The following is a 27,845-nucleotide window of genomic DNA, read 5'->3' as shown; positions in this document are numbered from 1 at the left end:
GAGTGTTACCAGCAGCCCAGAAAGCTCGATTACTGGGCCTAAGGTGTTAAAAGGAAACGGACAAAATGTTCGAGCAGCTCCTCGTAAGCCATACATTTCAATGAAGTCAGTGCTAAGAGACGCTGGAGTTGGTGTAAAGATGCCTCTTGTCGGTGGATGACTGGAAACGATTGATTTGGAGATATTAATCACTCCGTGATCTATGGCAATCAGTGGAAGGGTTTTCATGCATAAAACCAACAATGAAATACGAACGAGGTATAGTTGCTGTATGATGGTGTATTTCGCGTGAAAGGCAATGGTTTATAGACAGTTATATTCTGAAATGGACTGGCCTACCTAATGTCCCGAACTGAACACAGTGAAACGCCTTTGGGATGAGTATGAATATCGACTTTGTTCCAGATCCCCAATGTCTGATTTCGGCTCTTGTGGAAGAATGAGCTGCCATTCCTCCATAGACATTGAGACACTTCATTGAAAGTGTCCCCAACAGAGTTCATAAAAGCGAAGGTTGGACGTATTATTGTAGACTAAAACGTATCCGTGTACTTTTGATCAGATAATGTACGTTAAGGATTATCTATCGCCATACTTCAAACGAGCACCATAATCATGTCTCAGTAAGCGTAGGCGGGCCTCTCGTGGTATAACTTCAACAATTTAGCATTGACGTCTGTGTGTGATCTCTGGTCTACTGGAGCAGGTTGCACATGCAGGTGTGCAGAAATGTCATTTGATTCAATGCCTTTGTTTAGTAATATATGCTAACAGAAAAGCAAGAATCCCCGAACATACTGCACTTGAAAATGTAGAGGAATGAAGAGTTGTTATGGCTTTTACTCGGGCATATTGGAATTAAGGTCAACTAGAGACTTGACGTGGCAGTGTGAAAGGTAAGTGAGGAACAAAAGGTGACACAGTGTGCTATAATCCTGAATGCTACCGCCACATTGTTGAGGCATAGCGTGTGAACGCCAGGAAGAGTGGCTGATTAATTCACTACCTGGCCAAGGTATACTACCTTCTTCACACTCAGGAAGTTGTAACGATACAGTGTGTCCCGCGAAGGAGTCCCTGATTTCAAACTTAAATATCTCGAAAACTAAGATCGGTAGACGAGGGCAACATATTGTATGAAACTTCCTGGCAGATTAAAACTGTGTGCCGGATCAAGACTCGAATTCGGGACCTTTGCCTTTCGCAGGCAAGTGCTCTACCAGTTGAGCTACCCAAGCACGACTCACGTCCTCTCCTCACAGCTTCAGTTCTACCAGTACCTCGTCTCCGTCCTTGAAAACTTCACAGAAGCTCTTCTGCGAACCTTGCAGAACTAGCACTCCTGGAAGAAAGGATGTTGCGGAGACAAAGCTTACCCAAGTCCGCCGCTCGTGGTCTCGCGGTAGCGTTCTCGCTTCCCGAGGTCGGGGTCCCGGGTTCGATTCCCGGCGGGGTCAGGGATTTTCACCTGCCTCGAGATGACTGGGTGTTTGTGTTGTCCTCATCATTTCATCATCATCCAGGAAAGTGGCGCAATTGGACTGAGCAAAGATTGGGTAATTGTACGGGCGCTGATAACCACGCTGTTGAGCGCCCCACAAACCAAACATCATCATCATCAAAGCTTACCCAAAGCCTTGGAGATGTTTCCAGAATGAGATTTTCACTCTGCAGCGGAGTTGCGCTGATATGAAACTTCCTGGCGGATTAAAACTGTATGTCGGGCCGAGAATCGAACTCGGGAGACTAGGTACTGGCACGAATGAGGCTGTTGGCAGGGATGGTGAGTCATGCTTGGGTAGCTCAGTCGGTGAAGCACTTGCCCGTGAAAGGCAAAAGTCTCGAGTTCGAGTCTCCGTCCGTCAAACCGTTCTAATCTGCCAGGAAGTTTCATACCAGCGAACACTCCGCTGCAGAGTAAAAATCTCATTCTGAAAACATCCCCCAGGCTGTGGCTAAGCCATGTCTCCGCAATATCCTTTCTTCCAGGAACGTTAGTTCTGCAAGGTTCGCAGAAGAGCTTCTTTGAAGTTTTAAAGGTAGGGGACTAGGTACTGGCAGAATTGAAGGTGTGAGTAAGGGTCGTGAGTCGTGCTTGAGTAGCTCAGTTGGTAGAGCACTTGCTCGCGAAAGGCAAAGGTCCCAAGTTCGAGTCTCGATCTAGCACACAGTTTCAATTTGCCAGGAAGCCTGATATCAGCGATCACTCCCCTGCAGAGTGAAAATCTCATTCTGGAAGCAAATGGTTTGTTTATTGTGAAAGATTCAAGAATTCTATACAGAAGTTTAGAAATAGTTCGAAAAACTGTTAACAGATAGCGTTATAATTATAATACGTAGTGCATATAAATTAAGTGCCGCAGCTCAGTGATCACTTCCACGTCGAAATATGAAACGAGCTTAGCGTACCAAAGGAAGAGGTTGAAATCATTTGCTCCGATGCTAAAAAAAAAATAAAATAAAATAAAATAAAATAAATAAATAAACCAGTCCTACGGCAACAAAGCGCAGTTTTCAAACACGTTTTAATTTTCGAAAAGTACCTGCTGCAAAAACCATTCGCAAACCCTTCCCCGAATTCTAACGGAAAGGCAGCGGCGAATGTTGGTCCCCAAGGAAAACTCTAGCTACTCATGAAAATGTTGGCATAGTCTCTGGAATTATTCAGCAAAATCGAAGGAAATCCGTCCGAAGAATTACAACAGAGACTGTTTTTAAGTGTTACAGCATGCAGAAATTACTGAGGCAGAGCCTACACAAGTTTTCATTAATAATCCAATGTCACCAGGCTATACCAGTACAAGCTGTGACACAGAGGGCTGACTTTGTGCACGAGGGTCTCACGATGATAGGTATTGAAGAACGTGATGTTGGCTGCACCTGGTTCACAGATGAAGCACACTTCAATATGAATGGGGTTCTGAATAAATAAAATCCCCGGTTTTGGGGTTCCGAAAATCGCCATTTGTATGAAACAAAACGACTTTATTCTTCCAGAGTTACTCCCTGGGCTGCGGTACGCAGCGGAGGCGTTGTTAGCCACTTTTTATGAGAAAAACGATCACTCGTGAACGGTACGTTGCAATTTTGGAACAGTTTAGCGCCACACAGCTAGCGTTGGAGTATCGACCAGGCACAGAGTGCTTCATGCAAGAGGGGGCCAAACCATGTCGCACCGAAAACGTGTTTCGCTCTCTTGAGGAGTACTTGAGGAATAGAGTCACTGTGTTGGATTATTGCAAATATTCACCCACTCTGACTCCTCACCATTTGGTGTTGGGAGTGCCTATATTGTTGGCGACACCCCTAATCGATTTCGGCTTCCCGACCAGTGTTCGGTTTTTACTGGGAAGCTTCACGCTGTTCTCCAGGCTGTCCAATACATCCGTCGCCATCAGCGGATACAGTATGTTATATGCTCAGATTCGCTCAGCTCTCTCCTCAGTCTCCAAGCTCTGTACCCTGTCGACCCTCTTGTCCACCGGATTCAGGACTGCTTCCACTTGCTCCACTTGCGGGGCGTCTCTGTGGCATTCCTCTGGATTCTAGGACATGTTGGTATCTGTGGAAACGAGGCGGCCGATATAGCGGCCAAGGCCGCAGTCTCTCTTCTTCAGCCTGCTATTCGCATGGATCCCTTCGCCGATCTACGGAGTATTTTATGTCGTCGTGTTGCTCTTTTATGGCACGCACATTGGTCGACACTCCTCAATAATAAATTGCGGGACGTGAAAGCTCTTCTCTGTGCTTGGACCTCTTCCTCCCGAACTCGTCGTCGGGAGGAGGTAATTTTAAATACACTCCGGATACAGCACTGTCTTTTTAGCAATCGACATCTTTTGAATGGCGATCCTCCCCCGCTTTGTCCCCACTGTTCTCAACTGTGGACGGTGAGACACCTTTTACTTGAGTGCCCCTATTTTCCTCCGTTACGCGCCCGTCTACAGCTGACGCCTGATGTATCTTCCATTTTAGCAGATGACACGCGCTCAGCCGATCGCGTTCTCGAGTTTATTAGTGTCAGTGAGATGACGTCAGTCATTTGAAGCTCTTTTTGGATACAAACGAACCCCTTATATTGTGTTTTTTAAGCTTTCCTTCTGTTTTTAGTTTCCCCATTTTTTTTGCGTTTCGCTCCCATTGTTGCTGGTTTCCAGTTTTTTTTTTTTTTTTTACCTTTTCCTAAGTCACAGACCGGGCGCTAATGACCGTAGCAGTTTTGCGCCCTAAACCCATAAAAAACTCTGACTCCTTGTGACTACTTTTTGTGAGGTGTATTGAAAGACCCTGTCTACCGGAACCATCCCACCACGCTGGAAGAGCTTCAATCGGCGATCTGTGCGGCACATGAATTGATTTCCGTTGAGACACTACAGGATGTGGTGGAAAATTCCATTGTTCTTTCGCACCAACTCCGTACTGGGAGTGGTGGACATTTCGAAAAGATTATGATATAATTTGCTAAGAGTGGTTGAAGACGACGAGTTTAGTTATTCACGATTATATTGTACGAACTGCAGAGAGTGCAGCGCCATCTCTTAGCAGTTTTTCGAACTATTTCGAAACTTCTGTATAAAATTCTTATAGATTTCACAATATATATAACTGTTTTTCACTCGTTTATCGATCTTAGTATTGTAGATATTTAATTTTGAATTCAGGGACTCTTTCGCAGGACACACTTACATTCAAGGTTTTGAACTGCATGCTACCTGGTTGCGCAAGTATATATGCCATGAGGATAGGACTTAGCACTGAGCGGTAGTTGTGGCGTCTTAATTACACTATGATTAACCAGAAAGGGCATTTGTAGTGATAGGATTTAGGTTCAAATGGCTCTGAGCACTATGGGACTTAACTACTGATGTCATCAGTCCCCTAGAACTTAGAACTACTTAAACCTAACTAACCTAAGGACATCACACACATCCATGCCCGAGGCAGGATTCGAACCTGCGACCGTAGCGGTCACGCGGTTCCAAACTGACGCGCTTAGAACCGCACGGCCACACCGGCCGGCTATAGGATTTAGGAATCAGTCACGTTTACTTACGGAAATCTTTGGCAAGGATGTTTAAACTATCATGTGTGATGATAAATAAAGGTGTGTTCCACTCCAGTGCTTCTTCCTACAACTGAGCTATTTCTTGTGAGGGGTTGGGGGGGGGGAGGGGGGGCGGGGTCTACAGCTAACTGTACAAGCATTTGCGGAAAAGTGAGTGTAAAGACTTGTGTGCACTCGTCCACCTGAGCCTGTCCTAGAGCTGTTTTGTTCAGGAGAACGAGTACGGGTATAACCTCACATTCTACTATCACGTGATCTAAAACATACGTATTTCTTGTTGCAGGCAAAGCGGACAGCAAAGACAGCCCCGACTCCCCAGAGCACCAGCAGCAGCAGCAACAACAACAGCAACAGCAACAGCACTACCAGCAACAGCAGCATCATAACCAACAACAACAGCAACAACATAAGCAGCAGCAGCAGTCGCGGCATTCCAAGAATTCGGATAGCGGTGGCAGCGGCGGCGGCGGTCCAGGTGGCGGCGGGGGCGGTGGTGGTGGCGGCGGGGGTGGTCTTCCGCCTCGGACAGGTGACTGTAGCACACGTATGCATTATAGACTGTAGTAGCGGGTGCAGCTACTTGCGGAGGTAATTATCTTTTGACAGTCAGAGTTGGTAGATATGCTAATGAGTTAATGTGGAGCCGATTTTCACTGGAAAAAATGTGTTCCATTTTCTGCCACCAGCTACACTGTCATTTGACAAGGCGCAACGTGAGTGAGCAGAATGGATATCGAGAAGAGGAACCATGCGCTCTTAGTGAAACTATTTTGTATGAATGGCAGCAATTACAGCGCTGCATTGAGAGAACAGGCCCGATGTCATTAAATGGTTTAGAGAAGATGGTAATGAAATTTGAAAACACGGGTGAGTTTGGTGCGGCACCTGGGAGGGGTAGGCTTCCTAACCTGATGAAAGTTACTTACCAGGTTTCTGTTACTGTAACCGACCACGCAGCGCGTGCCCTGGGTGGTGCTAGTGCGGTGCCACGAGAACTGTCCATCCCGTGGTACGAAAGTTCTCTGTCTATTTTACATTTGTACCCATACAAGACCCAATCGGAGCAGTAACTGAAAACTCAAGATAAGCAGCAACGTTTTGAATGTGCTCTTCTGCTTCTGCCACGGATCGAAGTTGATGACAGATGGCCAGACAATATTCTGTGTAGTTACGAGGTACATTTTTCACTACAGGATGCAATGAATACACAAATAGTTCAAATGGCTCTAAGCACTATGGGAGTTCTGAGGTCATCAGTCCCCTAGAGTTAGAACTACTTAAACCTAACTAACCTAAGGACATCACACAAATCCATGCCCGAGGCAAGATTCGAACCTGCGACCGTAGCAGCAGCGCGGTTCCGGACTGAAGCACCTAGAACCTCTCGGCGTAGTGAATACACAGATCTGCCGAATTTGGGTACTGTTAATGCGCGTGTTGTGGACGAAGAGTCATTGCACTCAGCAAAGTGACTGTGTGGCGTGGGTTGACAAGCATCTTCTCGGTCCGTTATTCTATGAGGAGAACACACGTAGAGGGCCTGTCAGATGTACCGTGACGTCTGCATGTTATCAAGACCTCCTTGTACAGTATGCAATCCCCGATTTGGAAGACTGTTCTCATGCAAGATAGGGCAATACCTCATCTCGTCACATAGTGAAAGAAATTCTTAAGACACCCTTCCACCAACGTGTTATCTCCACAGGTTTTTCTGATGGATGGCCTGCAAGATCACCCGATCTGAATCCACGTGGCTTTAGGCTCTGGGGATATCTAAAAGAGAGCGTTTTCGAGGGACACGTTAGGTCTCTGAAGCCCCTTACGCAGGAACGAGTTGCTCAGATTTCACCAGAACTGCTGCGAGTAACTGCTGATCACCTCATTTTACGAATGCAGCGTTTTGGCGACGTCTCTGGTGCTCACACTGAACAAATTGTGTAAACGGTGGCAATAATAAAATCAACATTAAGTCTTTCTCGACTAAGCCCACGTTCCAGTTCCTAATACATTGCGTATGTATAATTACACTCATCAAAAAAAGTTTTTGCATCACTCTGGTTTCCAGAATTCCTGAAGATAGACGTTGACTGCGGATACTGTATTACAGGCACAGTCCCTTTGACAGTTCAGAGATGTCGCTAAACCCGCACAAAGATGTAAACAACCACGCATGAGCAGCGTCGACTACACGGAGGGGAGGGGGGGGCAGACAACCGATCACTTTCAGTCATTCCACCAGGAAGGAGGTACACGGCTCGTATTGTCTGTAGTTCGACCATGCCTCTCGTTCAATACCGCATTTCTATGGCGTCCACATTGTGACTTTGTGCCAGGAAGGGCTCTCAACAAGGGAAGAGTCCATGCGTCTCGTAATGAACCCAAGGGATGTTGTTCGGACATGGAGGAGATACAGAGAGACAGGAACTGTCGATGACATGCCTCGCTCGGGCCGTCCAACGGGTACTACTGCAGTGGATGGTCGCTACCTACGGATTATGGCTCAGAGGAACCCTGACAGCAAGGCCACCATGTTGAATAATGCTTTCCGTGCAGCCACAGGACGTCGTGTTACGACACAAACTGTGCGCAATAGCCTGCATGTTGCGCAACTACACTCCCGACGTCCATGGCGAGGTCCGTCTTTGCAACCACAACACCATGCAGCGCGGTACAGATGGGCCAACAACATGCCGAATGGACCGCTCAGGATTGGCATCAAGTTCTCTTCACAGATGAGTGTCGCATATGCCTTGTTTGGAGGCAACCCGGTCAGGCTGAACGCCTTAGTCACACTGCCCAGCGAGTGTAGCAAGGTGGAGGTTCCCTTCTGTTTTGGGGTGGCATTATGTGGGGCCGACGCACACCGCTGGTGGTCATGGAAGGCGCCGTAGCGGCTGTACGATACGTGAATGCCATCCTCCGACAGATAGAAGAACCATATCGGCAGCATATTGGTGAGGCATTCGTCTTCATGGACGACAATTCGCGCCCCCATCGTGCACATCTTGTGAATGACTTCCTTCAGGATAACGACATCGCTCAACTAGAGTGGTCAGCATGTTCTCCATGCATGAACCCTATCAAATATGCCTGGGATAGACCGAATAGGGCTGTTTATGGACGACGTGACGCACCAACGACTCTGAGGCATCTACGCCGAATCACCGTTGAGGAGTGGTACAATCTGGACCAACAGTGCCTTGATGAACTTGTGAATAGAATGCCACGACGAATACATTCAAGCACCAATGCAAGAGGATGTGCTATTGGGTATTAGAGGTACTGGTGTGTACAGCAAACTGGACCACCACCTCTGAAGGTCTCGCTATAAGGTGGTACAACATGGAATGTGTGGTTTTCATGAACAATAAAAAGGGCGGAAATGATGTTTATGTTGATCTCTATTCTAGTTTTCTGTACAGGTTCCGAAACTCTCGGAACCGAGGTGATGCAAAACTTTTTTTGATGTGTGTATATTTACAACCTGTAGAGTAAAATTGCCTCGTCACTCCATAGAATATTGCCCGGCCACATGTCATCAACTTCTAACTGCACCAATAACAGAAGAGCAAATTTAGATGTTGCTGCGGATCATGAGGTTTCAGCAACTGTACCGTCTGGGTTTTGTAGTGGTAGCAATGTAAAACAGACCGAAAAGTTTCCATAAAATTGACCATATTTCTATCCTTCTTTCTTGAATTCACAGCGCCAGGTTTGCACCTAATGGCCAAAACTGGAACTAATTTTTTTTTCCCAGCGTAAATCAGTTCCGCGCTAACGCATTAGAATGTCTACCAAGCTTCGCTGCCATACGTTATCTGCAGCCCACATTGGAGCTCTGTGAGTATCTGCACTTCAGTTATAAGCACTCTGTGTTTCTCAACCAGCAACACCCTCCGAACACCGTATCGGTTCTTCTTCCACACAGAAAGATTCGATATCGGCATGCTGTAGTCAAATGCCAATAGTAGTTTTGTAGCATGGCAAATGCCGCTGGGTGCAGTGCTGCGAACAACACCCCAGAAATACGATGAATTTAATGGAACACTGAAAATGTTAAAAATCTCTTCGGATGCCTTGGGAGCTTCGAATATATATTTCCTGCTCGGTAGAAAAAGGAAAAGGATATAAAAAACTACATTATTCCTAGCATCCAGGTGGCGAACATGCCCTAACACTGGGTCTGAAAACTTATGTTGCGTTTTCTTAGACTATGGTACCACGTAAAGACGAGTATTCCGCACATAATATACCTAGAATCTCTCACATCTGCTGAAGACAACGTTCAACATAGATAGTTATTCTCATGCGGCTAACACCACAGGTCATATGGACTGGAGTACAGACAGGGATAGTCGAAGACCCTGTCTTTTTGGCCGACTAAAAGTGGACTTTGATATTGAGATTGCAGTTGCTATTGTTAAGGCTACGTGTGTGTTAGCCATTGTTGTCAAGTGTGCAAAAATGCGCTGTTCAGCGTTGTCATGTTAATATTAGCTGCTCCATAGCGCTACTTCTACTGCAACGTAACAGCGAAGAAACCAGTGTTATCAGTTTTTTTCCTACCATTTACGGCTCTGCCAGCTCTCGTTCGTTAACCACTGTTAGCATGAAACTTAATTCGCTTCCATAATAACAGCTCTCGAACGCATCCCAACTGAAGAGATTTATGAGATCGCCGGCCGGTGTGGCCGAGCGGTTGTAGGCGCTTCAGTCTGGAACCGCCCGACCGCTACGGTCGCAGGTTCGAATCCTGCCTCGGGCATAGTTGTGTGTGATGTCCTTAGGTTAGTTAGGTTTAAGTAGTTCTAAGTTCTAGGGGACTGATGACCTCAGATGTTAAGTCCCATAGTGCTCAGAGCCATTTATTAGATTTAAGTTCAAGCTTTCTGAGATGTCACAGTTTATGTTCTCAAACAACAATAAATTTTTTCGTTCACATATCGCGTTTACTACCTGATGACCAATGAGTCTGTGGCGTGGTGCTGTTTGGAAAGCTCGCGAATGTTAGTCCAGATAATCCCAGGTCCCAGAGCCGAGGTTTCTGTTTGACCAAGTGGTACTTGCGGTATCAAACGATTCTTTGAACAAGCTACTGTAAGCACTGTTAAAGGAATCTGACAGTTCTGTTAGGTACCAGGACACTGCCACTTAATACCACATACAGGAAAACTTAATCTAACACTTATTTTAGAGTCGGAGGTAGTTATGAGATACACATGAACTCTAGCTGCTATTATTGTTCTGAAGAACGATGTAACGCCATGAATAAGTTGTTACTGAACTTCACCTTCCGCATTTCCTGCAGCTTGTGTTGCATTGAGAAGGAATTCGCTAGTAATTTCAACCATCCATTTCTGTTTTGTAAATCATTTATTTTCGTTTTGCTTCAAGAAGCCTTTTCTGCGTCCCTAAGATGGCAGCGGTAGTAGTAGCTTTTTTTCACATCTGCACCTACAAGTTTACTCTGCAATTCACAAGTAAGTGCCTGGGAGAGGTTTCATCGAACCACCTTCAGGCTGTTTTTCTGTCTCGACAGCAAGAGGGAAAAACGAACACTCAAATCTTTCCGTTCGAACTCTAATTTCTCTTATTTTAATACAATGTTAATTTCTCCCTATGTAGGTGAGCGCCACCAAAATATTTTCGCATTCGGGGAGAAATATGTTTGAAATTTCGTGAAAAGATCCTACCGCAGCGAAAAAAAGCTTCTGTTTCAATGATTGCTGCCCCAGTTCGCTTATCATATCTGTGACACTCTCTCCCCTATTCCGCGATACTACAAAACATGCTGCCATCCTTTGAACATTCTCGATGTCCACCGTCAGTCCTATCTGATACAAATCCCACATAGCGGAGCAGTACTTCAGGAGAGATAGCCCACGCTTATTGTAGACATTAGTAGATCTGTTGCATTCTCTAAGTGTTCTGCCAGTAAATCGAAGTCTTTGAATTGTTTTCCTCCAAACATTATCTGTGTGAGGGTTCCGGTCTAAATCATTCGTAATCGTATACCCAGTGTGTTTTATCCGTGGATCACTTCAAGGATGCTGGACATGTCAACTTATTATACTTTTGAAAAACATTCGTGTACAGATATTTACTCAGAGATCTAACTGAACTAGAATGGAACAGATGAATGGCAAGTAGCTTCTTCTGTTGTTCCATTGTGAGATCTGGTGATAGTCGAGCTAGAAGATCTTTTCTCATAGTGGTAGCGCTAATTTTGCCCACAGACTCGGCATGGGAGGTTTCTGTGACGCTCAGCTGTTCGGCAATTAACGGATCAGCGTTTGCTACGCACATGCGTCTTGGAAGGATCTGCGGTTCTCTGCGACGGTTAAATATCCACAATGCACCGAATCCGTACTTAAACGAGACGACAAAGGCTGGGATGACCAAGCTATTCTTCAATGATATGCTTCTCTTACATTCCACTGCAAGATCCATGGGTTGATGCATGGCATGACACATGACTGCAGGAATGATCACTTCATCCAGCACACATAGTCTCCACACACTCGGATGCGCATCTTCCTGTCCACAGCATCTCATCCCGTCTATCATAATCTTCGAGCGACCACAATCTATAATTGCCTGAGAAGCTTTCAAAAAGTCCCATCCGAGAATGATGTCATTACTAGCCTCTTGTAAGACGATGAATTCTAAGGGCTGTGTATGGCCACTTATACCCACACGAATGACACATCTTCCTGTAGGTTTTACACATTTCCCATTAGCCACCTTCAGCTCAGATGTTTTACTGTCGACTAATACGGTTTTCTGCAACTGGCGACGGTACTTGTCCGAAATGACTGAATATGATGCTCCAGAGTCCACAAGAACTTGGGCTGGTCGGCCATCCATGAGGATATCGACGTAGTTTCCTATCATTTTTGTAGTGATCGAGGCGGAGGATTTCCCTCTTCGGCAGCCTCACCTCCAAGGAAGGTCGCACCCTTTAGTTTTCCGGGTTGCGGTGGCTAGGTGATCGGCTGGAGCTTCTAAACGGCGATGGCAACTTTGATCTGCGTGTTGGGGAGCGGCCTCTCCAGCTGCTAGCTTGCGGTGATGGTGACCTATGTCGTCCTGCACCCACATCTTCTTGTTCATCTTCGTCGTCCCGGAGTTAGCGTCGGCTAAGATCGATCTGCTGTCTTCTGGCGCGGGCGTCATCGAATATCCGCCGCCTTTCTCGACAGCAGCGCACCACATGTCCCGGTCGTCCGCAGTGGAAACTTAGTGGTTGGTAATCGTAAACCCAGTGTGTTTCATCCGTGGATCACTTCAAGGATGCTGGACATGTCAACTTATTATACTTTTGAAAAACATTCGTGTACAGATATTTACTTAGAGATCTAACTGAACTAGAATGGAACAGATGAATGGCAAGTAGCTTCTTCTGTTGTTCCATTGTGAGATCTGGTCCTTGGTCCTCCAGACGTCAGTCTTCCTCGGTGCCCAAACAGGTACCTCATGCGACATTGTAGGAACGTAACTTCGCCTGGGTCTCGACTTTTTCACCGTTTTAAAGGGAAATGAAAGACGAGAGATTGTGTTCAATGTCTGTTCCATTTCCTCCCTTATGACCTCTTGAAGAGTCTCGTTTTTTTGCGCACCGTGGAATCCAAGTGTCTTCTGAACTTCCTCTCTCACTATCTGACGAAGAACACTTGTGAAATCAGTTCCTTCCTCCATCACAGACATCGATACGGCGTTTGGAAGCCGTTAAACTTCTTGCGTGTAATTCTTTTTTGATGCATTGTCTCGATATACTGGCACCATTTTATGAAGTCGTCTGCTGTCGAAACCTCCTTCAGGAGCAGGGTTTGATACATGTCCTCAGCAATGAGATGTGCAAACTTACTTCCTCCTTCATTCTTCGGCAGATAGTGAGAGAGGAAGTTCAGAAGGCACTTGGATTGCACGGCGAGCAAAAAACCTAGACGCTTCAAGAGGTCATAAGGGAGGAAGTTGAACAAACATTGAACCCAATCTCTCGTCCTTCATTTCCCTTTTTAAACAGTGAAAATGTCGAGACCCAGGCGAAGTTACATTCCTAGAATGCCACATGAGGATCCGCTATTTTACACAGCTCCAAGACGCCTTAAATGTAGGATGCTGTAGTTTCTCCTGGACGCTGTACCGTGCAATTTAATTTATCTTCAGCCTTGCACTTCTGTCGTTGCGTGTCGCCGAAATACTTGCGCAGTTCCGCCTGGAATACTTCCCAGCTTGTGAACTTCTCCTCGTTGCTCTCATACCATTGCTTGGCAGTGCCCTCCATGTAGGAAAATACGATAGCCACACACACAGTGTCATCCCATTTGCTAAATTTGGCTATACGCTCGTATACCTTGAGCCCCTTGTTTGGATCATGGCCAACGTCACCAGATAACCTGGAAGGATGTCTCATGTGCTGGCACACAGTTGCTGTCATCGTAACGTCCTCTTCTTCTTCTGTCTCCGATAGATTGCGATCAGCTGAATATGGCTCGAACTCGGGTTTCACGCCACGTAAACGGCGGCTCTGTCTTGGCCTGATGGAAACCACTGTGTCGTCAATAATGTGCGTTATCACAAGTTCCGATACCCGGCGCCCTCACCAGAATAATGTCACGTAGAATAAGGTGTAATTAGATGAATGACGAACACTAATTTCACTCAAGGAAGGTTTATTCGGCACTTGCACCTACAAGAGCGCGGAGCGTACTGCTTCCGGGCAGAACCCATACGGTATGTATACAGTTGCAGAACGTTCCAATACAATGATTCTTGACATTTGTGAATACTTTAGAATTTACTGGAACCGAATATGGAAATTAAAATTTTACACTTCAGGTGAGTTTTGAACTCACGACCCGCCATGCAACAGTCTAGTATCATAACCACTAACCACGGTAATCATGTTACTCAGCTTCTTCTGCGGCAATATAGCGGCTATCGAAGTATCTCATCTTGGTCGATGGTGGCTGAAAGTGACAAGCATATCCTGGGCTTACTGTTGCGCAAGCTGAGCGTTTGGTACACTATTCCTGTGGCAGTGTTGTTTTGCCTCTCTTTGCGGATTTTCCTCTTGTTTGGTTGGCTTCTGTATCGTCCTCAGGTTGCTGTAGTAGTTGGATACTCCCGGAGCAGTTCAGGCCAACTCGTGGTCGGCCTGCGGTGTATTTGGCGGCCCAAGTCCTTAATGAGCCTGTTCCAGGAATGTTCCGCCTTTCCGTAGAAGTGGCGTGCTGTCTGTTTGAATCTCTCGCCCAGCAGCGGGATGCCAGTGCCTTGGTGCTGCAGTTGCGTGCTGTATGTTCTCGGAAGGCTCAGAGCGAGCTTGAGCGCTCGGTTCTGCACCCTGTGCAGCATTCCGATGTTGGTGTCGGCCGCATTTTTCCACGCTGTTGCTGCTTACTGGTCTGATCAGTGTCAGATACAGTGTTACGTCATGGCTTGGAGGCAGCGACGACGACGGGTTGAGTAGTGGGTGTAGGGCGCGAAATCACCCTATTTCTGTGCTCTTTATGTCTCTGACGTGCGGCAGCCATGTCAACCGATGGTCAGGAGTAGCCCCTAGGTAGCGGCCGGTCTTGCTCCACGGTAGGGGGCCTCCCATGATGGTGACCGGCAGCAGATGTAGAGGCAGCGGCTTCCTCGTGAACACCACTGCCTGGCTCTTGGTGGCGTTATACTTCAATTTCAATTTGGTTGACCAAGCGCCAAGGGCACCGCAGCCAAGTTGCAAAAAGTCGCCTCATTTCTGCCGCGTTCATACTGCGCGCGAGTAGCGCCGCGTCGTCGACATATGGTGCCAGCTTCACACGCGCCACCCGCGGAGCGTCGGCAGCGTAAATGGAGTACAGCAGAGGGCCGAACTCCACCCCTGCGGCACTCCCGCTCGTGTCGGCCGTTGCGTCGATCTTGCGTCGTAAGTACGGACATGGAATGTCCGTCCGGTGAGGTAGGAGCGGATCAGGACTCCGCGTGATGTCGCTACTCCGTCTGTACACGAGGCCGTTGTGCCACACGAAGGCCATAGAAATATCGAGTAGCAACGACCCAAGGTACTCTCACGTCTCCAGGGGCGCATAGCTTCTTTTACCAACGGCAGCAGCTCGTGGGTGCTGGAATTTGCGCTCCTGAACCCAAACTGCTCGTGATCGACTCTTCTTCGACGTGTCGCAGCAGCCTTTCGATGTAGAGCCGCTCGAACAACTTCGAGAGGGACGGAAGCAGGCTGATGGGTCTGTGGCTGGTGGCCAGATGAGCATCCTTTGTCTTCGGTACTGCCTCTATTTCCGCATCCTTCCATATAGCTGTAAAGTTTTCAGCAAACGTGTCTGCCAACACACTGGCCTTCTCGTCTGGGCTGGAGACGACGCTCTAGTCGACCTGTAACTGAGGGATGCGCTGCCGCTGGCGAAGGAAGCTCTTCACGACTCGCCACGGGCCACCGTCTTGTGGATTAAGTGTGGACACCACGCCACCCCAATACCGGTTTCTGTCTTCCTCAACCGCCGCATTGAAGTCACGCCTCGTACGGTTCAGAAGGCGTTTGGCGTCCGGCTGGCGTGTGAGGTGCTACTCGCAGAAGACCCTGTTCTTCTGCCTGATCGCCTCCACAATGTGAGGCGAGAGTTTCCGGGAGTGCTCCTGCTGCTGACGTGGACGTCCTGGTGTGGCTGCTTCGGCCGCTCGTAGTAGCTGACGACTGAATAACTCCACTGCGGCGTCGGAACCTGCGGCGTCAATATCTAGGAAAGTCCTCCAGCAGGTCGAGAACTACGTTCATTTTCTTGTAGCAGCGGCGGTGGGTAGGTAGTGCTGTACCTACGATGTCGATCTCATAGATGACTGGCAGATGGTTCGAAGACAAAGCGCAGCATCTTGTGGGGGAAGTGTGTTGCTAGATGTCGTTGAGGATAAAGACGTCGAGCACGTCCGGCTACCCTCTGGGTGGGTAGATCGTCGGATCGAATGGCCCTAGCTGGTGGCGCCGTTTCACTGAGCGGCGCGCAGGAGGCGACGGCCGCTGACATTTGTGAGACGGAAGTTCCTCTGCGTGTGCCTAGCGTTAAAATCACCAGCAATGGAAAGCATCTCCCCCTCATTGTCAACAGAGCGTCGATGTCAGCAACTTCCAGGTTCGGCAGGGCGGTTGGTATACCGCGATGAATGCGATCTGCTCAACAGCGTTGTTGACGGCCACTCCTCTGCGTCTAGCTCGGGCAAGTGTATCGCATCATGCTGCAACAGTCTCTTGACGTTTACGGCGGTGCCACCGCTAGGCGCTGGCGCAAACAAAAAAAAAAAAAAAAAAGTTCAAATGGCTCTGAGCACTATGCGACTTAACCTCTGAGGTCATCAGTCGTCTAGAACTTAGAACTAATTAAACTTAACTAACCTAAGGACATCACACACATCCATGCCCGAGGCAGGATTCGAACCTGCAACCGTAGAACTTAGAACTAATTAAACTTAACTAACCTAAGGACATCACACACATCCATGCCCGAGGCAGGATTCGAACCTGCAACCGTAGAACTTAGAACTAATTAAACTTAACTAACCTAAGGACATCACACACATCCATGCCCGAAGCAGGATTCGAATCTGCAACCGTAGAACTTAGAACTAATTAAACTTAACTAACCTAAGGACATCACACACATCCATGCCCGAGGCAGGATTCGAACCTGCAACCATAGAACTTAGAACTAATTAAACTTAACTAACCTTAGGATATCACACACATCCATGCCCGAGGCAGGATTCGAACCTGCGGCCGTAGCGGTCACTCGGCTCCAGAATGTGGCGCCTAGAACCGCACGGCTCTCCGGCCTGCGTCAGCCGTCATTGCGGTAGCAGTGGTAGTTTGCGGCAAGCACATTTGTGCCAGCTTTGATGTGAGTTTCGCACAAAAGACATACGTCAATTCCTTCCTCCTGAAGGAACTGGCGAAACTCACGTCGCTGGGGAATGAAAGCCACAGACTGAGAGTCTGTGGATGGCGATTATCCGTGGTGGTCCTTGGCGACGGTGCTCGCCTGGACGGCCGCCGTGACTGCTGTCACCAGGACAGGCAGTTGCTGCAAGAGCTCGTTCAGCGATCGCGGAAGCGATCGGAATTTTTCGGTGTCTTCTCTCGGTGCAGAGGCAGCCATGGCGGCGTCCACACGGCTGGGGTAGAGCTCTGCGGCTGGGCGGCGGCTTCTGCCTGTTGTGCGGCCCGTTATGCGGCCCGCGGTGCAGCCAGGGGAGGAGGACCCTTTGCGCGCCGTCCACGTTAGAGGCGCCACGTCACGGACTGCGCGGCCATCCCGCCAACCCTTTGGGAAGTGTGTGTGTGTGTGTGTGTGTGTGTGTGTGTGTGTGTGTGTGTGTTGTTCTTAGCATAAGTTAGTTTACGTAGTAAGTCTAGGGATCGATGACCTCAGCAGTCTGCTCCCTTAGGGATTCCCAAACATTTGAACATTTTTTCCGACTTCATTGGCTGACTGCTTCTTGGTCGCTGTTGGTTTCCCCTTGTGCTGTGGGGTGGGGTGGGGGAGGGGGTGGCTGCAGGCGTGTCTCCCTGATGGCATCCGCGAAACTGGTGCCTGTGTGTCCATCTTCGTTGTCCTCATTCGAACTCCAGTCCATCCTGGACTTTTCATGGGAAGAACTTGGTCACTGTTTGCTTGAATGGACTCTAACATGAATGAAAACATACGTAACATATTCAGGTCACCTTCAAATATGTATACACCGTAGTTAGAATTACTGGTTACTAAACGACTATATTTACTGTGACATTTTATATATATCGCACAAATTACATCAAAACGCATTGTGGAATGTTCAAGCTGCGAAACTTTTCCCAAATATCACATTTTCATTTATCATGTAATAAATCAACATGGCAGATCAAGATGGCAGATTAGACAAACAAACATTCGTTTACTAATTGATTTCAGTGAATGAACCTTACCATTTATGGGCAGTTCAGAGTACAATCGTCGAACTACAGCATACGCGGCTTGCTTTTCGTCTGCTGTGAGTTTCTTCAAATGAAGCCGTGATGGCCATAGAACCGTGGCAACGTAATGGATAGCCTCAATTTTGCACTTCTCTGTGATGAAGTATGCTGCTCTCCTTTTTATTTTCGCCATGAGCTGAAAAGGAAACCCAATATACATAATAGCACTCTGATAATTTAACAGTTGAATAAAGGATCGTAACCTATAGAAAGTGTTCTTACCTCGTTGTCACTGTCTATTGGTTCTTGTACCACGGCAGCACACGTTCCAGCGTTGTTATCTTCGCTATTTCCAAATCCAAACTCGCTTCTTTAAAGGGGGTTAGAAAAGCGACAACATCTCGCACGCACCCTTCTTGGAAGGTTTCTAAGAATGTCGATTGCCCCCGCGATTCTAGTAGATCTCGAATATCGTCGATTTGACTTATGACGGAATTGAGCATTAACAGTATACTGTTCCACCGAGTTACAGCTTCTTGCTTTACAGCGTGCCGCAGACGCCCCGAGTGACCCGATCTCTTCAAATAGCCTACTATAGCTCTTGCTGATAGACACGACAGGATTTCAGGGGCTTCGTCTTCTAAAAACGTCTCTTGAAATGTGTGACGAAGCGCAGTCATCAAGCAGTGATCAAAGCAAGGAAAACGGTCGTAAGATTCAAGTGCCTTCTTCATATTAGCTCCTTGGTCAGTGACAAAGTAACATTTAGTAAGATCATTCTTGTTAATTCCTAACTCAAGCATCCGCTCTTCGATTTCGTGCCGTATGTTCTCTCCTGTCTTAGGTACGTCCGGAAACTCGGTTGTTCTCAAAACAAGCTTTCTAGCCGCCACTCGCCATTCACACAATGCGACGTCACAGTCAATAAATTTCTCTTCTTGTAGTTATCAGACCACAGATCAGCGTCTAAAGCGCACATTTTGTTCTTTAAGGCACATATTAGCTTGGGCACCATTGTCACCCGTATTTTGTCTGCCTTTTCTTTAATATGCCGCGATACAGTGGTAGGCTGCGGAAGAATATCTTCTATATTGACTTTGCCGTAAGTGGCGCCAGCATTGATGAGCTCCTGCGAATAATTCTTGAAGCCAATCTTACTACATGTATTTAACGGTAGCAAATCTATTCCTCTCATATCGACCAATCTATCAACAACAACTTTCTTTATGCTACTTGGTACTGCAAGTGGCCGGTGGACTTCTGCTCCGCATTTACTTTTGTAGTGCCGAAGCATACCTGTTGTGCTTGACTGGTACGAAAGTATGGTATCACATGCGGTACATTGCACGAAACCAGCAGAAGCCTGCGTGACAGGATCCACTACAAGTGCAAACGATTTCCAAGATTCACTTTTCGCCTCCTCTTCCAACATGTCTCTCTTCTTCAGGACTAATGAGCCGCTCCTAATTCTCTCCATAATACTTCTCTTCGTTTCATGAATGGAACGTTTACGACCTATACTTGGTTTATCCATAACGCTGTCTGCGCTGCTCAAAGCCAGGTCGTCAACTGCGATTACACACGGTTTCTAATGCGATTCGGCACTGTAGAGCGCGCGGCGGCTGTACTGTCACCGGCCGAGATTGCGAGTACGCTCGAGCGCCCGGCAGTGCTCGACAGTCCAACGGATAACCAAGAGGTGGAGGGCAACCGGCCACATGGTGCATTAGACGGCCACAGCCGTATCGCAGCGTGGGCCTTTCCCAGCCGTCGAGCAGCGGCACGAAATGGGAAATGCTCGAGCGGTTGTTTCCATCGAAATGCAGAGCTCTAGTACTGAATATGGACTGAGAGTAAATCGAAGAGAGCAGAAAGTAATGAGAAGTAGCAGAAGTGAGAATACCGAGGAACTTAAGGTCAGAGTTATGAATACGAAGTAGACGAAATTAAGGCATTCTGCTACTTAGGCAGAAAAATAATCCCTTAAATGGACGGATCAAGGAGGACATAAAAAACAGACTAGCACTGGCAAAAAGGGTTTTCGTGGCCAAGGGAAGTCTACTGGTATCATACATAGGCCTTTTTGTACTTCCTTCTTTCTTCGATCAGCTGAAATATTACATTTTTTACCCATGGTTTCCTCTCATTTATCTTCCTTGTAAGTGTGCTTATCTTTCCAACTTCTGTGATTGCACTTTTTAGAGATGTCCATTCCTCTTCAAAAAGAGGCCTTCAAGCGCATCTCTTCGTTCCTTAGGATTTCTGTGTCCAACATCTTTGCTCATTGACTCTTCCTGGCTAGTCCATTAAACTTGCTTCAAATGGCTCTGAGCATTATGGGACTTAACATCTGAGTCATCAGTCTCCAATTGTAATAAACACTGTGTCCGGATGGCACAGTGGTTAACAAAACTGCCTAGTAAGCAGGACATCTCGGGTTCGAGTTCCGGTCGGGCACACATTTTCACTCGTCGCCGCTGATACTGCATAAAGTTCCGATGCAACTGACACCAATAAATCCTTCCCTTCCCTTTCCTTTCCTTTCTCCTCCTCCATCTTCAGTTTACATGAAGTCTATCGGAAGTTGGGATGGTTAGCATGACGCCACATAACGTAGGCGCACATATCTTCATTCGCCATCCTGATTTATACGTTGGTACTACTGATGAAAAATTAACTTCGAGAACATCTTGCCGGCCGGTGTGGCCGAGCGGTTAAAGGCGCTACAGTCTGGAACCGCACGACCGCTACGGTCGCAGGTTCGACTCCTGCCTCGGGCATGGATGTGTGTGATGTCCTTAGGTTAGTTAGGTTTAAGTAGTTCTAAGTTCTAGGGGACTTATGACCACAGCAGTTGAGTCCCATAGTGCTCAGAGCCATTTGAGAACATCTTGCTGTGAGAGACGCATTTCGTCCCGTGTAAACAGTTCGAATTCATACGCATCTGATCGTTCATGATCGGATGGGAAAGTTAATTTAATCGTGGCTTGGCGGTAGGAAAACGTCATGATGGTCGATGGAGACCTACACGAAGACAAGCCGCTACGCAGAATGAAACAAACATCCACTCGCTCGCAAGTAGCACAACAGGCGAGACTCAGCAGGCAAGACGTGCTCGCCTCACCGCTGCCGAAGGCAGACTTCTCCTACATCACGGATACCCTTATTACACCAGAATCGTCTCTCTCAAAATGTTTGATAAAATACTGAAAAAATACAATAAAATTCCACCACAAAATTTGTAGTGAGGGTGGGACCCTCTGGCTCATGAGTATGAGCCGCCCCAAGGTGCTTCCGTGACAACTTATCATGCTGTAAAAACGAATTTCCATGAAGCGTTATGCAAAACATTTCAGTAAACTTATCCAACACAATGACGAAGTGTACCATCAATCTAAGTACAGCCTTTCCCGCAGATCACGATTTTTCTCTTTGCATTTTCGTGACTGACATGAAGTCTGTGCTTTTCAGCTCTGCGTGCGAGTCCTTGGGTTGTACAAACGTCTGAGATTATAAAAATCTTGCTTGCTTAATAAATGAACGCCCTCTAGCTCGAAGGCAGACTTGGCGTGCTATAGCAACAGTGTTCATGGCACTACTGGGGTGGAGGAAGTACGTCTTCGTGGTATAGACTCAGCTCTTCAGCTGCTGCGGTGTGAGCCAGTCTTCAAGCTGAATGAAGTTGTACTTTGAGCACGCATAAAGCTGAGCCCCACGCTTTATTTGGCAAAAAACTTCTGCCTGTATTTACAAGCCCTCCACATAGCCGGATCTCCTCTGATTTCTTGAGGATGCTGTCTCAAAGTTTACTGGCTTGTGACGCCATCGTCTAGTCATATTCCATGCCATATCCTTGTCGGAGTTATCGATCTGCGGTAGCTAACTTCCCTGGTTGTTACTCATGCACGTGGCGGCTGTTTTTTGTGCACGTGTCTTTTACAGTCCAATGGTCGGATATATCTCACTGGCTTGGAACAGCGTTGGCTTCCAATTTTCTGAAAGTGAGTTCTGCCTTGGGCAGATGGAGGGAATATTTTGAAGAGTTGCTCAATGTAGGTGAAAATCCGATCAGTAATGTTTCAGATTTCGAGGTAGAATGGGATAGGAATGATGATGTTTAGGATCACATTTGAGGAAGTGGAAAAAATGGTCAATAGATTGCATTGCAATAGAGCGGCTGGGGTGGATGAAATTAAGTCGGAACTCATCAAATACAGTGGAATGTCAGGTCTTAAATGGCTACACAGGATAACTGAAATGGCTTGGGAGTCGGGACAGGTTCCATCAGACTGGACAAAAGCAGTAATCACACCAATCTTTAAACATGGAAACAGAAAATATTGTAACAACTACAGAGGTATCTCTTTAATCAGCGTTGTGGGTAAAATCTTCTCAGGTATTGTTGAAAGGAAAGTGCGAGTATTAGTTGAGGACCAATTGGATGAAAATCAGTGTGGGTTTAGGCCTCTTAGAGGTTGTCAGGACCAGATCTTTAGCTTACGGCAAATAATGGAGAAGTGTTATGAGTGGAACAGGGAATTTTATCTATGATTTATAGATCTAGAAAAGGCATATGACCGGGTTCCTAGGAGGAAGTTATTGTCCGTTCTACAAGATTATGGAATAGGAGGCAAACTTTTGCAAGCAATTAAAGGTCTTTACATGGATAGTCAGGCAGCAGTTAGAGTTGACGGTAAATTGAGTTCATGGTTCAGAGTAGTTTCAGGGGTAAGACAAGGCTGCAACCTGTCTCCACTGTTGTTCATATTATTTATGGATTATATGTCGAGAACAATAGACTGGGTGGGTGAGATTAAGATATGTGAACACAAAATAAGCAGTCTCGCATATGCGGATGACTTAGTTGTGATGGCAGATTCGATTGAAAGTTTGCAAAGTAATATTTCAGAGCTAGATCAGAAATGTAAGGACTATGGTATGAAGATTAGCATCTCCAAAACGAAAGTAATGTCAGTGGCAAAGAAATATAAACGGATTGAGTGCCAAATAGGAGGAACAAAGTTAGAACAGGTGGACTGTTTCAAGTACTTAGGATGCATATTCTCACAGGATGGCAACATAGTGAAAGAACTGGAAGCGAGGTGTAGCAAAGCTAATGCAGTGAGCGCTCAGCTACGATCTACTCTCTTCTGCAAGAAGGAAGTCAGTACCAAGACTAAGTTATCTGTGCACCGTTCAATCTTTCGACCAACTTTGTTGGATGGGAGCGAAAGCTGGGTGGATTCAGGTTACCTTATCAACAAGGTTGAGGTTACGGATATGAAAGTAGCTAGGATGATTGCAGGTACTAGTAGATGGGAACAATGGCAGGAGGGTGTCCACAATGAGGACATCAAAGAAAAACTGGGAATGAACTCTATAGATGTAGCAGTCAGGGCGAACAGGCTTAGATGGTGGGGTCATGTTACACGCATGGGAGAAGCAAGGTTACCCAAGAGACTCATGGATTCAGCAGTAGAGGGTAGGAGGAGTCGGGGCAGACCGAGGAGAAGGTACCTGGATTCGGTTAAGAATGATTTTGAAGTAATAGGTTTAGCATCAGAAGAGGCACCAATGTTAGCACTGAATAGGGTATCATGGAGGAACTGTATAAGGGGGGCTATGCTCCAGACTGAACGCTGAAAGGCATAATCAGTCTTAAATGATGATGATGATGATGATGATGAGTTCTTTCTTCAAGACCTTTCCAAAAATGCAGTCTTTGGCACCGAGCGATACGCTTACTAGCGATTGTGTTTCCGGCTATTCCTTCGAATTCTGGCAGATCTATTTCCGATGTAAAGGACGGATGCCCTTATTATGGGTTTCTTCCTCTCTCGACTAAGCACGGCAGGGTCGGATGTCAATGTCACATGGTACACGTATACGTCATTTGCAGGTATGTAAATGATTATCGTTGCAATTCTCTGTTACAGGTAGGGTCGTCAGAGTGCATTAGTATCGTTACCAGTCCTGGTAGGGTATATAAGGGCGTGACCAACGTCAGATGTTATGAGATCACTGCGAAGGACACGGAGATGCTATGGATTCCTCTAAGATAGTGTTATAAGAGCCCTAGGGAGTTTGAAAGGACCCACAGTGTGTGTGTCTGATAGGCTGGTTGAATCGCGCAGTATCTGGCGTGCCACAGGGGAGTGTTATGGGACCATTGCTTTTCACAATATATATAAATGACCTAGTAGATAGTGTCGGAAGTTCCATGCGGCTTTTCGCGGATGATGCTGTAGTATACAGAGAAGTTGCAGCATTAGAAAATTGTAGCGAAATGCAGGAAGATCTGCAGCGGATAGGCACTTGGTGCAGGGAGTGGCAACTGACCCTTAACATAGACAAATGTAATGTATTGCGAATACATAGAAAGAAGGATCCTTTATTGTATGATTATATGATAGCGGAACAAACACTGGTAGCAGTTACTTCTGTAAAATATCTGGGAGTATGCGTGCGGAACGATTTGAAGTGGAATGATCATATAAAATTAATTGTTGGTAAGGCGGGTACCAGGTTGAGATTCATTGGGAGAGTCCTTAGAAAATGTAGTCCATCAACAAAGGAGGTGGCTTACAAAACACTCGTTCGACCTATACTTGAGTATTGCTCATCAGTGTGGGATCCGTACCAGATCGGGTTGACGGAGGAGATAGAGAAGATCCAAAGAAGAGCGGCGCGTTTCGTCACAGGGTTATTTGCTAACCGTGATAGCGTTACGGAGATGTTTAACAAACTCAAGTGGCAGACCCTGCAAGAGAGGCGCTCTGCATCGCGGTGTAGCTTGCTCGCCAGGTTTCGAGAGGGTGCGTTTCTGGATGAGGTATCGAATATATTGCTTCTCCCTACTTATACCTCCCGAGGAGATCACGAATGTAAAATTAGAGAGATTAGAGCGCGCACAGAGGCTTTCAGACAGTCGTTCTTCCCGCGAACCATACGCGACTGGAACAGGAAAGGGAGATAATGACAGTGGCACGTAAAGTGCCCTCCGCCACACACTGTTGGGTGGCTTGCGGAGTATAAATGTAGTTGTAGATATCCTTAATAGTGTCGCATTCCGATGTGACAGTGGCCCTATATATTGCGCGGGAACACATGGGCAGGCAAACATGTACGAAGGTTCTGGTCGTTCACGTCTGACCACCACAACGTAGGAATGTGCATCAAGCGTATTGTAACCACTGATATTTGGGCCTAACATCCAAGAACAAGTAATCGACTCCTCGTGACATTTCGCGTCATTCCGCAGCATTGGTGAGAGACTAGCAGCAACCGGACTAGGGAATCACCTTCCTATGCACAGGATGCCATTAACACCACTATACAGAGGACAGGGAAGATGGATTGCTGATGAACAGCGTCGTATTGTGTTCAACGATAATTCCCGGGTTTGCACCATCCCAGACAACCATCGTCAGCAAGTATGTTCTTCCGACGTTACTCCTGGCGTTATGGTGTGGGGAGCGTTTTTTTTTTTTTTGTCATCAGTCTTCTGACTGGTTTGATGTGGCCCGCCACGAATTCCTCTCCTGTGCTAACATCTTCATCTCAGAGTTGCACTTGCAACCTACTCCTCAATTATTTGCTGGATGTATTCCAGTCTCTGTCTTCCTCTACAGTTTTTGCCCCCTACAGTTCCCTCTAGTACCACGGATTACATTCCCAGATGTCCTATCATCCTGTCCCTTCTTCTTATCAGTGTTTTCCACATATTCCTTTCCTCTCCGATTCTGCATAGAACTTCCTCATTCCTTACCTTATCAGTCCACCTAATTTTCAACATTCGTCTGTAGCTCAAATGCCTCCATTCTCTTCTGTTCCGGTTTTCCCACAGTACATGTTTCACTACCATACAATGCTGTACTGCAGACGCACATTCTCAGAAATTTCTTCCTCAAATTGAGGCCGATATTAGTAGGCTTATCTTCGCCAGGAATGCCCTTTTTGCCATTGCTAGTCTGCTTTTGATGTCCTATTTGCTCCGTCCGTCATTGGTTATTTTACTACCTAGGTAGCAGAATTCCTTTACTTCATCTACTTCGTGACCATCAATTCTGATGTTAAGTTTCTAGCTGTTATCATTTCTACTACTTCTCATTACCTTCGTCTTTCTTCGATTTATTCTCTATCCATACACTGTGCTCATTAGACTGTTCATTCCGTTCAGCAGATCATGTAATTCTTCTTCACTTTCACTCAAGATAGCAACGTCATCAGCGAATCGTATCATTGATATACTTTCACTTGAATTTTAATTCCACTCCTGAACCTTTATTTCCATCATTGCTTCTTCGATGTACAGATTGAACAGTAGGGGCGAGAGGCTACATCCTTGTCTTACACCCTTTTTAATACGAGCACTTATTTCTTGGTCGTCCACTCTTATTTGCTGAAATAAGAGAGTATTCCAGTCAACATTGTCAAAAGCTTTCTCTAAGTCTACAAATGCTAGAAACGTAGGTTTGCCTTTCCTTAATCTTTCTTCTAAGATAAGTCGTAAGGTCAGTATTGCCTCACCTGTTCCAGTATTTCTACGGAATCCAAACTGATCTTCCCCGAGGTTGGCTTCTACTAGTTTTTCCATTCGTCTGTAAAGAATTCATGTTAGTATTTTGCAGCTGTGGCTTATTAAACTGATTGTTCGGTAATTTTCACATCTGTCAACACCTGCTTTCTTTGGGATTGGAATTATTATATTCTTCTTGAAGTCTGAGGGTATTTCACCTGTCTCATACGTCTTGCTCACCTGATGGTAGAGTTTTGTCAGGACTGGCTCTCCCAGGGCCGTCAGTAGTTCCAATGGAATGTTGTCTGCTCCGGGGGCCTTGTTTCGACTCAGGTCTTTCAGTGCTCTGTCAACCTCTTCACGCAGTATCGTATCTCCCATTTCATCTTCATCTACATCCTCTTCCATTTCCATAATATTGTCCTCAAGTACATCGCCCTTGTATAGACCCTCTATATACTCCTTCCACCTTTCTGCTTTCCCTTCTTTGCTTAGAACTGGGTTTCCATCTGAGCTCTTGATGTTCATACAAGTGGTTCTCTTATCTCCAAAGGTCTCTTTAATTTTCCTGTAGGCAGTATCTATCTTACCCCTAGTGAGATAAGCCTCTACATCCTTACATTTGTCCTCTAGCCATCCCTGCTTAGCCATTTTGCACTTCCTGTCAATCTCATTTTTGAGACGTTTGTATTCCTTTTTGCCTGCTTCATTAACTGCATTTTTATATTTTCTCCTTTCATCAATTAAATTCAATATTTCTTCTGTTACCCAAGGATTTCTAAGAGCCCTGGTCTTTTTACCTACTTGATCCTCTGCTGCCTTCACTACTTCATCCCTCAAAGCTACCCATTCTTCTTCTAGTGTATTTCTTTGCCCCATTCCTGTCAATTGTTCCCTTATGCTCTCCCTGAAACTCTGTACAACCTCTGGTTCTTTCAGTTTATCCAGGTCCCATCTCCTTAAATTCCCACCTTTTTGCAGTTTCTTCAGTTTTAATCTACAGGTCATAACCAATAGATTGTGGTCAGAGTCCACATCTGCCCCTGGAAATGTCTTACAATTTAAAACCTGGTTCCTAAATCTCTGTCTTACCATTATATAATCTATCTGATGTCTTTTAGTATCTCCAGGGTTCTTCCATGTATACAACCTTCTATCATGATTCTTAAACCAAGTGTTAGCTATGATTAAATTGTGCTCAGTGCAAAATTCTACCAGGCGGCTTCCTCTTTCATTTCTTAGCCCCAATCCATATCCACCTACTACGTTTCCTTCTCTCCCTTTCCTACACTCGAATTCCAGTCACCCATGAC

The 27,845-nt window shown here is 46.3% G+C and overlaps 1 protein-coding gene across 2 annotated transcripts in view; it reads left to right on the top strand.

Annotated features, from left to right (window-relative positions):
* Nucleotides 1–27,845, top strand: part of LOC126191278 (developmental protein eyes absent-like) — a 231,703-nt gene that overhangs the window by 187,005 nt on the left and 16,853 nt on the right. For both annotated transcript variants that reach the window (XM_049932098.1, XM_049932090.1), the window contains one exon: nucleotides 5,349–5,594. In XM_049932098.1, coding sequence (XP_049788055.1) covers nucleotides 5,349–5,594 — 246 coding nt within the window. The remainder of the gene's footprint in view (nucleotides 1–5,348; nucleotides 5,595–27,845) is intronic.

Source organism: Schistocerca cancellata, chromosome 1 (assembly GCF_023864275.1).
Source record: "Schistocerca cancellata isolate TAMUIC-IGC-003103 chromosome 1, iqSchCanc2.1, whole genome shotgun sequence".
NCBI classification, from domain to species: Eukaryota; Metazoa; Arthropoda; class Insecta; order Orthoptera; family Acrididae; genus Schistocerca; species Schistocerca cancellata.
The sequence above is the reverse complement of the archived record's forward strand: the minus strand, read 5'-3'. Positions and strand labels throughout refer to the sequence as shown.